This window comes from Bos mutus, chromosome 2 (assembly GCF_027580195.1).
Source record: "Bos mutus isolate GX-2022 chromosome 2, NWIPB_WYAK_1.1, whole genome shotgun sequence".
In the NCBI taxonomy this organism is placed as follows: domain Eukaryota; kingdom Metazoa; phylum Chordata; class Mammalia; order Artiodactyla; family Bovidae; genus Bos; species Bos mutus.
Window position 1 is genome coordinate 3976597 of NC_091618.1, and position 15382 is coordinate 3991978.

The window sequence follows — 15382 nt, forward strand, 5'->3', positions numbered from 1 at the left end:
CGGAAAGAGCACTGCGTACATACGCCAGTGCCCACCTGTCCCATTCTTGCAACAGGTGAAGCCTCACAGCCTGTGTTCAGGATGTCAGGACAGCACTTTTCAAGGACGGCTCTGGGCGAGGCCAGGCATGACCTGCAGGCAGTCTCCGGGCTGCCCTGAGGCTCCCCACTCGGCCCCCCTCTTTTAGTGTCACCAAGCTGCCCCCACCGTGGGGAGCCCCAGACCTCCTTGCAGCCAAGGTCTCCAGTTCATCCTATCAAAACCGGACACCATCCCCCAGGGAAGCATCAGCCTAGCCATCGAACTGTTCAAAGCAACATGCTCACACTCGGTGAGAAGGAGTTTTATTAGTGCTGCCCACACTGGACACTGCACAGAGCTGGTGCCAGCCCCAAGAGCACGCCCCCTTCCCCTGCACGAAGGGGGCCGGGGCATGGATGCTCAGAGCCAGGGAAGGGAGAGAAGAAAGTGCTGTGCACGTGACTTAGTGACCTTGGACACTTGACAGGCAGTGCGAGGGGCTCGCGGCTCCTCTCACAAACGCAAACGGGACGGGGGAGGGGTGATGGGGTGGCGTGATGACGCCCCTGGGGCGTGAGCTCTTCGGTGGCGGGGTTGGGTTAGCCTGGACAAGGCCCCTGGCTCAAGATGCTGGCTGCTACTTTTCCTTGGTGGGAGTCTCCGTGAGGAGCTGAGAAGACTCCAGGCTGGGACAGCAACATCCTTACTGCTTCCTTTGGGGCTAAGACCTTTCCAGCTCAGCCTGGGCAGAGAAAACCAGAGCCAGCCCTCAGCCGGTTCAGGCCTCCGAGTTCCAAGTCAGGGCAGACCGCGTGCTCCCAGCGCCCTCTTTAGGTCCTGTGGCCCCAGGAAGGCTGCAGTCAAGCGGCCCTGTTCGCACCGCCACAGGGGAACAATGAACGGGCACCGTTCCAAGTGCCCCTGGCAGCGACCTGCCTCCCTTCTCCGACCAGAGTCCCGGCCCGTTAGGCAGAAGGCGGCCGCTGCATTCACTCCCTTCTGTGCTGATCCACGTGTGCACACGCGGGAGGCCGGCAGGTAAGGGGCGGGGGGCACATGACCAGCCTGGAGGCTCTTCCTTGGGGAGTGGGGGTGGGGTAAGCAAGCGGGAGGAAGACTGCCCCCCAGTCTGCTCTCAGGCGGCTCCTCGAGGCAACTCTGCTCTCCCCTCCGGCCAGTCTTTCTCAGGCTCAGGTCCACAGGGACCCACACCTGGGGGGAGGGGGCGGAGCGGGGAGAAGGCAACAGGGACAGAAGAGCTGGAGGCCATGGACTTCGGCGCTTGGGCGGTGAGCTCTTCAGCCACACACGGGCTCACCCGGCTCCAGGAAAGGGACGCGGCACCCCCGTAGCCCGTGCCAGGGCGGGGCAGGGGGTTCTGCGCCTGTGCTCCGGGCTGGCAAAGGCCACCTCCACGCTGGATAAAGGCGGCCTTCGGCAGCTGGTAGCGGCCCCATCACTGCTCTTGTAAGGGCCCGGAGATGATAAACACCCCCGAAGCGGGGCAGGGTCCCCCCGCGCCCCGCCTTAGCTGTTGTACAAGCGCACCACGCGGCTGATCTCCTGCCTGCAGATCGGGCACCGCCGGGGTTCGGGCAGCGCGCGGTAGCACTCGGTGCAGGCGCACACGTGCCCGCACTCCAGGAAGACACACGACCGGAAGTTGCTCAGGCACACGACGCAGGCGCCCTTCGGGCCCTCTCGGTCCTCCTCGGGACGGTCCTCCTCGGGACACGCGCGCTCCCGGAACTCCTCCTCCGGCCGCTGCCGCTCGCGCCGCCGCCGCAGGTACTGCTTCCGGAGGAGGAAGAAAAGGCTGGCGCAGGCGGCGAAGCCGAAGACCAGCGCCAGGACCTTCCAAAGCCGGACGCTGGACTCCTGCCGCTGCAGCAGGCTGTCGAAGTCCTGGCTGCTCAGGTAGTACTGCATGCCCGGCCCCTTGGGGGGCTGCAGGCGCACGCAGCTGTGGTCCAGCACCAGCTCGCCCACCCCCGTGAGTGGCGCCCCCACCTTCAGCATCTCCTCCGTCTCCTGGACGCCCTTGGGCCGCTCCCCGCTGAGGTAGTGGCCGACGACGTCGGTGAAGGACGGCGTGGAGGGGTGGAACCTCTCGTACACGGTCTCCAGGCCCAGGTCCACCGCGTCCAGGGGCTTCAGCACGCGCACGGCCACGCCCGCGCCGTCCTCGTGGGGCACCAGGTCAAAGGGCACCGTGTTCGTCCTCTGGTGAATGATCTTGGAACAGTCGTTCCTGCAGGAATGAGGGCCAAGGTAAATCAGAGGACCGCGAATACCTCACAGCCAGACGGGGGTGGAGTCCACCTCAAGGCCAGGCAAGATCAAGCGTGAACTGAGAGCACGAGAAGACGACGACAGACCCACCCTCGTCCAGAGCCTCAGAAGAGGAAGCGCAGGTTTTCCGGTTCTCTGGCCGCCTCAGTGGGCAACATATGCCATCAGAGATCACCTCTACTCTTTTTTATTTCCCTTTGCCCCCGTTAACACAGATCGATTTTTATCTTAAATCCCTCAAAAAATTTAAAAACTACCATATATGACCCAGCAATCCCACTTCGGATCGTGAATCTAAAAGAACTGAAATCTGGATCTGGAAGAGAGATCTGTGCTCCCTGGCTCACTGCTTATTCACAGCAGCCAAAACACAGAAACATCAATGTCTATCGATGAATGTACTTAGAAAATGCGGTCCATACATACAACAGGATACTAGTCAGCCTTTAAAACAAGAAAGAAAAAGGAAACCTTGCCACATGCGACAGCACGGGTGAGCCTGGGGGACACGAGCAAAGCAACTAAGGCGGCCACAGAAGGATGGAGACTGCAGGACCCCGTGTGCGTGAAGTGTCTAACGCAGCCCAACTCATCCGAACAGAGGAAAACGGAGACTGCCAGGGGCTGCGGAAAGAGGACAACAGGAGCTGGCGTTCACCGGGTGCAGTTTCGGTTCTACAAGACGAGTAAGTTTGAAATCTGCTGTACAACCTCGTGCCGTACTTAATGGTTCTGCACTGCTGCACTTAAAATTTCGTTAATAAGAGGAGATCGCAGGTTAAGCAGCCTTAATAAAAATTAAAATTGAATTTTTAATTTTTACAATAAAAATTAAGATAAAACTCCAAAACACAACCCCCCGAGGAGCATTTGGAAAAATGGTACTGCATGTTACAGCATGGAGCACTGAAAATCATCAATCCATGCCATCAGTCAGTGCTTCTCAACCCTTAGTGTGCATATCTGCAGACTCCAGGTCCCCTATCCTGGAAATTCTATCTAGGCAGATCTGGAAGAGAGGCCAGGAATCTGCATTTGGACAAGACGCCTAGGAGACTGCAGTGGCAGAGATCTCAGTGGCACTGAGACTGGTCTCCGCTCTCTCTCAGGAACAGCTTGAAGACATGGAGACAGGGCCAGGACGTCAGCTTTACAGCTGACCATCTTCGAGGTTTGGGCCCCTGGAGCAAGGATACGCACCAGAGGTGGGTTGTCCGGTTCCACACCATCTTGTGCTCCTGAAGCGTCAGCCGCTGAATCACCCCCTTGCAATTTTCCACAAACTGGCTGTTAAGCGTTTCTTTAACAGATCGAACAGCTCCTAAATGGAAACAAATTATTTTATTTCTGTAGAACTCTTCTGTCCTTTCCTTTAAAGTAATTTAGATTTTGTTTTTAGTTTGAGTTAGTTTAATTAATCAAAGTGAGGACACTGCTATCACCAACAGTTGTGCTTTGGGGGCACTCTGCTGAGCAGTCTACATGGATCACATTGTTTCAGTGTTACAACCACCCTGTAAAGTATATTCTGGGTTTCCCTGGTGGCTCAGACAATAAAGAATCTGCCTGCAATGCAGGAGACCCAGAGTTTGATCCCTGGGTTGGGAAGATCCCCTGGAGAAGGGAATAGCTACCCACTCCAGTATTCTTGCCTGGAGAATTCCGTGGACAGAGGAGCCTGGCAGGCTACAGTCCATGGGGTTGCAGTCAGACAGGACTGAGCAACTTTCACTTTCAGATCAACTTTCACTTTCAAAGTATATTTTAGAGATGGGGCAATGGAGGCTCGAAAGCTTGTGTAATTTCCTCACAATCATACAGCAGTAACCCAGGTCTTCCTGACCCCAAAGTCCAAATTCTGAACCCCCACCCCAAGGCTACAAAAGGCCGTCAATGTCAGCCAGGAAGATCTTTATCAAACTTTGAAAGACTGAGTTATTTTTCATTTTACCAATAAATAAACATACCTTCAATAACAGCATAAGGCACACACTTTCCTGGAGCTTCTGAAAGAATACTCTTTAAGTCTTCACCCAAGTGGATTCTTTTAGCTCCCTAAATGGAAACAACAGATTGGACTGACTGTTGAATACTGACATGCTCAATCAAACAAGTGAAGAAAGAAAATGACTCTTTTTTTTCACATTGAGAGAATAAGGGAACCAGGCAGGAAAGAGACTAAGGACGGTCAGATTCCAAAGCTGTGTCCCAGCACTTTCACCACATCAACAGGCACCTCGCTCTGCCACCTGCAAATGGGGCTGCCACTTCCACTCCAGCTGCAGTTAACCGGCCAGACAGCCCTTTTCAGTTTCACTTACTAAGACGAAAATATTAAAGGCACTCATCAATCTGCATACCACAGACTGAATGTAATTTGATCTCTTCTCGACACCACAGAACCAAGCATCTGAAGTTTATGTGGAAAAGCACGTAAACCAGGGCCCAGTACGTGGCAGGGGCTCGGGCAGTGGTAGGTTATTGTCATCACCGGGCCCTTGGCAGTTCACGCTCTGCATCAGACACTGTAATAGAGCACTGCCTTTGCACTATAGGGCGCGGCTTTGTGAACCAGTGCTAAACATTCTCCTCCTCTGTCTGCCCGCTTCCCCATCATAAACAGGCGAGCACAGTCACCTCTGCCGCTCCCTTCCCCTCACAGACCCCAGCTCTCCACTCCTTCCTGTTCTCATCCCAATCTGCTGTACTTGGGAACCAAACAAGCCTGCTACTGCTCCATCAAAAGTACGGTAAAATTAAGAAAGCCACTGAACATTTCCTGAACCAGGCACTGTGCTGGGGGCCAGGGGTTCAGGGACGAATGAAGGAAACGGTTCCTGCTTTCAGGTATTTTCATCAACACCATCTTAAGGATACCAGACACGAGGTGGGTAGTACTGGATACATATTAAGGTCCCTCTGAGTTTAAGCTATTGCTACCCAGTAAACAACAGGAGCAAGGTCAATAAAAATTATTACCCACGTACACTGCAAAGGTAATAAAAACAACGGGCAGTAACAACAGCTAACACTCAGGTTCATTTATTCGTTTATTGTCGGTCTCCCCCTCCACTGGGCTGTAAGCTCAGGAGGCCTAGGGCCTTGCTGGTCTTGTGCACTGCCGTCCCCCAGTGCCGAGACGGTGCCTGACCCGTAGCAGGCACTAAATACAATTCTGATGAAGACATTAGTGAATAACTAAGCACTTACATGTACTACATTCCAGGCACTCTGCTAGGCATTTTAAATGCATAACCCCATTTAATGCTCATACCATCCCTCTGCGGTAGACATTATCACCCCCAATTACAGATAAGGAAACTGAGGCTCAGAGAAGTGAAGTAATTTGCTCTAAGTCACCTAAATAGTCAAATATCCACCACAGGATAGTCTAAACATTTTTTAGAAGGAAAGGAGGTGAAATTCAGTCAGAAAGCCTGTGACTGAATGAAGCTTCAAGGCATCTATTTTGACTCTGGGCAACTTATCACAGTCTGTTTCAAAACATGTAAAAGGTGGGCAAAACAATCTCACAGGATTTTCATGTGAATGAAATGAAACTTAAGGTGTGAAAGAATCCAGACCAGGGGCTGTCACACAGTAGGTATGCGATAAATATGCATTCCCATCACTGTGAGAGATGTAAAAGGGGAAGACACAAACCCTAGTCTGGCAAGTTTTGTAATTGGATCAAGAAAATAGAGCCTAAGACAGAGTCCCAACTGTTTTTCCAGGCAGGAGCTAGTTATTTCATCCTCACTGAGGAACTAATTGGCAAAGCTTTTAAGGTCACCCAAAGATGGATCCCTGAGCACTCACTGCTTCAAAGGATCCCACCTCTAGCCAGCTTGATGCCAATGCGATTTCTGATTCAGCGTCAGAAACTGAAGTATAAGTTACAACCACAGACAATCATTTCAGAAGTAATTTAATCAAGCAGACGAGAAGGCAGCTGGAATCTCACCAGGCTGTGATTCACACCCCAAACTCAACTCCCTGGTAACTAGGTGCGCTCCAAAACTCACACACTTGATTCTAAGCTCTCAACGCAAATCATCTGACGATAACGAAGCGTGTCAGGCTGAGGCATCCGTCTTCCAAATAAATGTCAAATTAAGCCCTGCTGTATTATGAAAATATTCCAGCCAGGACTTCCCTGGTGGTCCAGTGGTTAAGAATCCACCTGCCAATGCAGGAGTCACAGTTCGATCCCCTGTCCGTGAAGATTCCCACTTGCCTCGAGGCAACTAAGCCCTGCACTCCAGAGCCTATGCTCTGCAGCTAGAGAAGCCACTGCAAGGACAAGTCTGCACACCGCAGCTAGAGGGTAGCCCCTGGCCCTGCTCGCCACAGCTAGAGAAAGCCCGGCACGGCCTCGAAGAAATTCACCTTTTTAAAAAAGAAATTTCACCCCAAACAAATCCACAAATATTTACTGAGTGTCTATTCTCTGTTAACCATTGAGTTAGAACCTAGAAGGAAGGAAGGATAAGATGCCATTTCTTAGCTAATGAGGTTCATCTCTCATGAGCCACTCACACATTCATAATAAGGAAATGTAGTCAACAACAACAACAAAACCCTACACTCGGAATCAAAAGACCTAAGTTTAAGCTCCAAACTGACCCTGTAGAGACCTTTCCTCTGAGTTTCGATTTCTTGATTGGCAGGTTGGAGGTATCATTTCATCTACCTCAAATTACTGTGAAGCAGAACTAAAACCAAGATGGGAATATGTTGTGTAAACCGTCAGGTGCTGCATTAGGAAAGTGAGCAATATTTTTTAAATGGCCATAATATAAAAAGGCAGAGTCTGCAGAAGCAAGGAGCTGTCCCCTCCCAGGCACCTGCACGCTAGCCTCAAATCCTCCTGGGCTCTGCTCAACTGCCACCCTGTTTAAAAGAGCAAACCTCCCTTTCTCCAGCACTCCCATTTCCTCTCTTCCCTGCACTAGGCTGTATTTTTATCCCCACGTGTCACACCATCTGATTGACTGTTTTACTGTCTGTCTGGTTGGATTAGAATGCACTCTCCATGAAGACAGGAATTTCTGTCTGTTCTACCCAGGCTCGGCGCCTGGAGCATAGCAAGTGTTCAATAAAGATTTTTTTCGTCAATAAAGTGATGAAGTCAAGATTTATTCTGAGCAACGAGAAGAACTTGGGAGAAAGGAGGAAGGGAAGCCGTTATCACGCGACCCGAACTCTGATCCTGGCTCCTGGGGGCCGGGCGACGCCGTCCGAGCCTGGTTCCTCTGTGGGGTCTTTTCCCGAGGGTGGAGCGGCCCACGGCAGGTCGGGGGGCTCACCGTTCCCCCGGGGCGGCATGGCCGGCTGAGGCCGGGCGGGCTGGGGCACTGACCTTGAGCTCCTGGGCGACCTGGGCCTTCTGCCGGTACACGGAATACAGGAAGGCTGTGACCACAGAGCTGGTGCCCAGGAGAATGAACTGGCCCAGCGAGGGCCGCCCTCCGCTCTCCATGGCTGCGCCGAGCCCTGGCGAGGCTGGCGCGCTCGAGCGACCCCTCGCCCCTCAGCCTCCCGCCACCCGGAACCACACCCCCGGAGACGACTCCTCCCGGAAGCCCGCGGCCAGCCGCCCGCCGAAGGCACAGCACCCGGAACTGGAAGGGGACCCGGAACCGGAAGGGGGAGGGGGAGGGCGGGCACAACAGACCGGAAGGTGCTGTTGCCATGGTAATGGACAAGCATCAGCTGCCTCCGCTGGAGTCGGGTCTCCAGGAGTTGGAAGTGCGGAATGGTTTGCGGAACTTGAGCGATCTCTCGTCGCTCCGCGACCGCTTCAACTCTGGCCGTAATTGTATCGCTTGCGGTGCCACTGTTTCAGGGCTTCTGCTTTCCTGGGGTTATTATTATTGCAGGCGTTGTTCGATGACTCTGCCATTGGATTGGAAGGAAAGAACGTCAGGTAAGCACTTACGGGAAGTACACATTTAAGCTTCAGGGCAAACCTTGGGTCTTGGCTTTTATTCTTCCGCTTTACACATGAGAAGACAGGCCAGAGAGGTTAGTGCGTGTGCTCAAAGTCACACTGCTACTGGAGAGGAATTTACCGGACTGCACAGCTTATTACCTCCAAGACAGGAGGTTAGATCACTAAAGTAACTCCTTAATCTGCCAGCACCACACATAACAACTTACTTTACTAATTTATAATTATAGCTACAACTGTTGTTTTCCAGTAGTCATGTATGGATGTGAGAGTTGGACTATAAAGAAAGCTGAGCGCCGAAGAATGGATGCTTTTGAACTGTGGTGTTGGAGAAGACTCTTGAGAGTCCCTTGGACTCCAAGGAGATCCAACCAGTCCATCCTAAAGGAAATCAGTCCTGAATATTCATTGGCAGGACTGATGCTGAAGCTGAAACTCCAATACTTTGGCCACCTGATGCGAAGAGCTGACTCATTTGAAAAGACCCTGATGCTGGAAAAGATTGAAGGCGGGAGGAGAAGGGGAGGACAGAGGATGAGATGGTTGGATGGCATCATTGACTCAATGGACATGAGTTTGAGTAAACTCCGGGCGTTGGTGATGGACAGGGAGGCCTGGCATGCTGCAGTCCATAGGGTCGCAAAGAGTCAGACCCGACTGAACTGAACTGTGACAAAAAGTTTTACCAACATCAAACCATTTAATCCTCACCGCACAGTTATAGAGCAGATTTCAAAATGTTTTCTGATCTGTACAGCAGTGATTCAATATGTTTGCAGATTATACTCCACATAGGTTATTACAAGATAATGCCTATAGTTCCCTGTGCTGTACAGTATATCCTCCTTGCTTATCTACTTTATATTTGGTGGTTTGTATCAGTTCATCACATAACCCCTGTTTTGTCTCTCCTGACTTCCCTCTCCCCTCTGGTAACCACAAGCGCATTCTCTACATCTCTCAGTCTGTTTCTGTTTTGCATGGACATTGATTTGTATTGTTTTTAGATTCCACATATAAATGATATCTTACAGAATTTGCCTTTCCCTGTCTGACTCACTTCACTAAGCATAATATTCTCTAGGTCCATCCAACTGGCTGCAAATGGCAGTATTTCAGCCTTTTTTTAATGACTGAGTGAAATATTACAGCTTCTTAATCCAGGCATCTGTTGCTAGGCACTCAGATTGCTTCCACGTCTTGCTGCTGCTGCTGCTGCTAAGTCGCTTCAGTCATGTCCGACTCTGTGCGACCCCACAGATGGCAGCCCACCAGGCTCCCCCTCACTGGGATTCTCCAGGCAAGAACACTGGAGTGGGTTGCCATTTCCTTCTCCAATGCATGAAAGTGAAAAGTGAAAGGAAAGTTGCTCAGTCATGTCCGACTCTTAGCGACCCCATGGACTGCAGCCTACCAGGCTCCTCTGTCCATGGAATTTTCCAGGCAAGAGTACTGGAGTGGGGTGCCATTGCCTTCTCCATGTCTTAACTATTGTAAATAGTGCTGCTATGAACACTGAGGTGTATTTGTCTTTTGAAATTAGTGTTTTTGTTTTTTCCAAATATATACCCAGGAGTGGAATTTCTGGATAACTTTATTTTTAATTTTTTGAGGAGCCACTATTTTCCACAGTGGCTGTACTAATTTACATTCCCACCAACAGTGTACAAGAGTTCCCTTTTCTCCACATTTTCTCCAGCATTTGTTATTTGTAGACTTTTGATGATACTCATTCTGACAGGTGTGAGGTGATATGATTGTTGTTTTGATTTACATTTCTCTAATAATTAGTGGTGTGGAGCATCTTTTCATGTGCCTGTTAGCCATCTGTATGTCTTCTTTGGAAAAATGGCTATACAAGTCTTCTGCCCATTTTCTGATTAGGTAGTTGTTGTTGATGATATTGTATACTGATATTGTTATATGAACTGTTTGTATATTTTACATATTAACCTCTTGTCAGTCACATCATTTAAAAATATTTTCTCCCATTCCATAGATTGTCTTTTTATTTTGTCGATGGTTTTCTTTGCTGTGCACAAGTTTCAAGTTTAATTAGGCCCCAGCTGTTCATTTTTGGTTTTATTTCTGTTGCCGTAGGAGACTTATCCAAGAAAATAGTGCCACAACTATGTCAGTGAGTGTTCTGTCAATGTTCTCTTCTAAGAGTTTTGTGGTTCTCATTCTTTTTTTCCCCCATATTTTAAATTTTATTTTTTTATTGAAGGATAATTGCTTTACAGAATTTTGTTGTTTTCTGTCAAACCTCAACATGAATCTACCATCAGATCAGATGAGTCGCTCAGTCGTGTCCGACTCTTTGCGACCCCATGAATCGCAGCATGCCAGGCCTCCCTGTCCCTCACCAACTCCCGGAGTTCACTCAGACTCACGTCCATCGAGTCAGTGATGCCATCCAGCCATCTCATCCGCTGTCGTCCCCTTCTCCTCCTGCCCCCAATCCCTCCCAGCATCAGAGTCTTCCAATGAGTCACCTCTTCCCGTCCCTTTTGAGCCTCTCTCCCATCTCCCTCCCCATCCCACCCGTCTAGATTGATACGGGTTCTCATTCTTATTGTTTAGAGTTTATTTTTTTATGTGGTGTGGCATGCATGCCTGCTCAGTTGCTCAGTCTTTTGTGACCCTGTGGACTATAACCTGCCAGGTGGAAAAGGGAGGGTCCAACACCAGATTTCCTTTTTTTTTTAAATTAAATTGTAGTTGATTTCCAGTGTTCCCAGTGTACAGCACAGTGGTTCAATTGTACACATGTATCCATATGTATTCAGTTATACGTATTTATCTGTTCAGTTACACATGTATCAATTCTTTTTCAGATTCTTTTCCATTATAGGTTATTACAAGGTGTTGAATGTAGTTGCCTGCCGGGAGCCAGCATGAGGAACTCCGCACGTGGCAAAGGTCATGAGGGAGGAGGCTCGGCATACACAAAGGCGGGATCGAGCCTCAGGAGTCCCCCTGGAAATTCTCAAGCATATACCCCCAAAACCAGAGTCTGCCTACTTTCTGCTTTGTGCTGTCACCTACACCTCTGACTTTACGGGGGGCTGTCCCCAATTACCTCTCTCTGAAAAAAGAGTTAGCTTACAGCTCCAGTTAATAAAGTTCCTGGGTGTGATAGTGTTTCAACCTACAAACTCCTTTGGAAGTCCTCTAGCCTGCCTGAATAGGTTTTTCTGGCCACATGTGATTGTTCAGAGCCTCCCAGCTGTGAGAGGCATGAGATATTCTAAACTGTCTAAATACAGATTCCTTTGAGCAGTTAAGAGATTGATTAGAAATTGTATTGGTGAAGGGATTTTCACTTGTTGGACCAATGTTTGCTGCTAAGTTTCCATATCCCTTACCTACTGTGTCCCTGGCAGTGTATTGATTAATATAATTCATGTAAGTAGTAGCTTTAATGTTTGTAACCTTCAACCATTGAGTTAATTCTTCTTCTTGTTATAGCCCACCACACCTTTGCCCTATAGGAGTGTAACTTTATCTAATGCTTTTGGAGGGTGGCGCCTGACTAATCACCTTTAGAGAAAAATAAGTTTTCTGAAGAAAGGGTCTTAAAATGTTAACAGGCCTCCGGGCCAGAAGATGATGCAAATCACCTAAGCTTTTGCATATGATAAGTTTGCAGGAAGAAAGCCTGGTTTGCTGCCTGACTCTACCCCTTCCCCCATTATCCTCTATGCATAACTTAAGGTATAAAAACTACTTTGGAAAATAAAGTGCGGGCCTTGTTCACTGAAACTTGGTCTCACCATGTCGTTCTTTCTCTCACCTTCTGGCTGAATTTTTCAGCCTCTTTTGTCCACTAAATTTTCTCACTGAGCTATCCTTATTTAACCACTCTTTATATCTTTAATTAACATGCCGTCTCCCCTTGGAAACCCCTGACTCCACGGGGCTGGACCCCGGCAGTTGCCAGTGCTACTGTTTACCTGTTAATGTAGAGTAGTGTGTATCTGTTAATCCCTCTTCCTAATTTATCTTTCCCCCTTTCCCCTACATAAGTTTGTACTCTATAAAAGATTGTCATTCTTAAAGCAGTTTGGTCTTAAATAGCTCTGTTTTTTTTTTTTTTTTTTTTTGGCCAAAGGCTGAAATCCTTCAGTAGCCAGGCTGGACTACTGCGACATTTTGAGATTTCCGTCATGTGGACCTTGTTAGGAGTGATGGACGACGGGCACTTTCAGCTGCAGCCAGATGTCCCCAGGGCACCGTTCTCAGCTCAGCGTGACTGTCCTCACTGAATCACAAGTTAAACAGGAGCCTCTGACTTAGAGAAAGTGAGGTTAAGTTCCCAAGAGGAAAGTGAGGTACCAGGCAGAGAATCTAGGAGGAGCTGGAAGGGGAGGGGTTTACTAGGGGCAGTGCCACCGCTGGAAGCATGTCACAAAGTCCCTGAGTTCCCCGTGAGTCACTGGGCAAATGCCCTCGCAGGCGCTCCATTCCGGTGAGACACTGGCAGGGTCTGGGCACCAGGGAGATTTGAAAGATGAGACCTCCTGCGCTAATGTTGCCACACAGCTGTGCCGAAGGAAATTTTAAAAAGGTTAACAATCACGTCAGGTCGTCACTCACTTTCCTTACAGAGCTTTCCCATGGGAGAGCCCTTAACTTAATCATTGTTAGGAATTATCAAGTGTCAGCATACTTTTCATGACCATTTAACCCATGCATTGTACTCCCCCAGACACAGTGGAACACAGGGATACGATGCAGGACATGCTGTCTGACCTCAGGCAGGGTGTCAGGGAGACCTTTTTCTTTTTATAATGAAGTAAACCCCATCCCATCCCCAGGTGACCACAGAGCTGTTTTCTGTCACTGTAAGTCTGCATCTTCTAAAGGTTCATATGAATAGAATCACATGCTGTGTACTTTGTCTTCTCTGGCTTCTCTCACTCAGAATAATTATTTTGACATTTATCCATATTACTGCATGTCAATAACTGTTTATGCCTTTTCTTTTTTTTTTTACTGCTGAATAATGTTCCATGGTGTAAACATATCACAGTCTGTTTATTCATTGACCTGTTAATGGACATTTGGATTGTTTCCAGTTTTTAACTATCACAAATGAAGCTGCTTTGAACATGCGTGTCTAAGTCTGTGTGTGGACAGATGCTCTCATTTCTCCTGGGTAAACTCCTGAGACAGGAATGGCTGGGTCGTGCATCAGACGTGTATTCAAACTTTTTACGAAGCTACCTAGAAGTTCCCCAAGACAGTTGTGCCATTTCACATTCCAGCCAGCAGTGGGTGAGAACCCCACATCCTTCACATCCTCAGCAATATGTGGTATAATCAGTCTTTTGATTTTAAACATCCTGATACAGTGGTCCCCAACCTTTTTGGCACTGGGGGCCAGGTTCGTGGAAAACAATTTTTCCACACACCCAGGAGGGACGATGGTTTCAGGATGATTCAGACGCATTACACTTATTGTGCACTTTATTTCTATTATTATTACAGTCCATGGAATTCTCCAGGCCAGAATACTGGAGTGGGTAGCCGTTCCCTTTGCCAGAGGATCTTCCCAACCCAGGGATCAAACCCACATCTCCCACATTGTGGGCAGATTCTTTACCAGCTGAGCCACCAGGGAAGCCCAAGAATACTGCAGTGGGTAGCCTATCCTTTCTCCAGGGGATCTTCCCAACCCAGAAATTGAACCAGGGTCTCCTGCATTGCAGGTGGATTCTTTACCAACTGAGCTATCAGGGAAGTCCATTATTATGTACAAAAAAGATCTTCACAACCCAGACAATCACAATGGTGTGATCATTTGCCTAGAGCCAGACATCCTGAAATGTGAAGTCAAGTAGGCCTTACCAAGCATCACTTCAAACAAACCTAGTGGAGGTGATGGAATTCCAGTTGAGTTATTTCAAATCCTAAAAGATGATTCTGTGAAAGTGCTGCATTCAATATGCCAGCAAATTTGGAAAACTCAGCAGTGGCCACAGGACTGGAAAGGGTCAATTTTCATTCCAATCCCAAAGAAAGGCAATGCCAAAGAATGCTCAGACTACTGCACAATTGCACTCATCTCACACGCTAACAAAGTAATGCTCAAAATTCTCCAAGCCAGGCTTCAGCAATATGTAAACCATGAACTTCCAGATGTTCAAGCTGGTTTTAGAAAAGGCAGAGGAACCAGAGATCAAATTGCCAACATCCGCTGGATCATCGAAAAAGCAAGAGAGTTCCAGAAAAACATCTATTTCTGTTTTATTGACTATGCCAAAGCCTTTGACTGTGTGGATCACAATAAACTGTGGAAAATTCTGAAAGAGGTAGGAATACCAGACCACCTGACCTGCCTCCTGAGAAATCTGTATGCAAGTCAGGAAGCAACTGTTAGAACTGGACATGGAACAACAGACTGGTTCCAAATAAGAAAAGGAGTACGTCAAGGCTGTATATTGTCACCCTGCTTATTTAACTTCTATGCAGAGTACATCATGAGAAACGCTGGACTGGATGAAGCACAAACTGGAATCAAGATTGCCAGGAGAAATATCAATAACCTCAGATATGCAGATGACACCACCCTTATGGCAGAAAGTGAAGAGGAACTAAAAAGCCTCTTGATGAAAGTGAAAGTGGAGAGTGAAAAAGTTGGCTTAAAGCTCAACATTCAGAAAACTAAGATCATGGCATCCGGTCCCATCACTTCATGGCAAATAGATGGGGAAACAGTGGAAACAGTGACAGACTTTGTTTTTTGGGGCTCCAAAATCACTGCAGATGGTGATTGCAACCATGAAATTAAAAGACACTTACTCTTTGAAAGGAAAGTTATGACCAACCTAGATAGCATATTAAAAAGCAGAGACATTACTTTGCCAACAAAGGTCCGTCTAGTCAAGGTTATGGTTTTTCCCGTAGTCACATATGGATGTGAGAGTTGGACTATAAAGAAAGCTGAGCGCCGAAGAATTGATGCTTTTGAACTGTGGTGTTGGAGAAGACTCTTGAGAGTCCCTTGGACTGCAAGGAGATCCAACCAGTCCATGCTAAAGGAGATCATTCCTGGGTGTTCATTGGCAGGGCTGATGTTGAAGCTGCAACTCCAATACTTTGTCCACCTGA

The 15382-nt window shown here is 48.4% G+C and overlaps 1 protein-coding gene across 1 annotated transcript; it reads right to left on the minus strand.

Moving 5' to 3' along the window:
- Positions 1 to 302: 302 nt before the first annotated feature.
- On the minus strand, positions 303 to 7918 carry MUL1 (mitochondrial E3 ubiquitin protein ligase 1). Its single transcript, XM_070382318.1, has 4 exons — positions 7676 to 7918; positions 4281 to 4368; positions 3514 to 3634; positions 303 to 2272 (listed from the first exon to the last, which is right to left on the minus strand). The coding sequence occupies exons 1-4, from the start codon at positions 7793 to 7795 to the stop codon at positions 1549 to 1551; spliced, it is 1053 nt and encodes a 350-aa protein (XP_070238419.1). The 5' UTR covers positions 7796 to 7918; the 3' UTR covers positions 303 to 1548.
- Positions 7919 to 15382: the final 7464 nt, after the last annotated feature.

Excerpts from the sequence above, each read along its gene's own strand:
- MUL1 (XM_070382318.1), bottom strand. The coding sequence starts at position 7,795 with ATGGAGAGCGGAGGGCGGCCCTCGCTGGGCCAGTTCATTCTCCTGGGC. Across the intron at positions 3,635-4,280 it reads GCCTTATGCTGTTATTGAAG|GAGCTGTTCGATCTGTTAAA; the intron begins GTATGTTTATTT and ends GTTTCCATTTAG. Across the intron at positions 2,273-3,513 it reads AACCGGACAACCCACCTCTG|GAACGACTGTTCCAAGATCA; the intron begins GTGCGTATCCTT and ends TCATTCCTGCAG.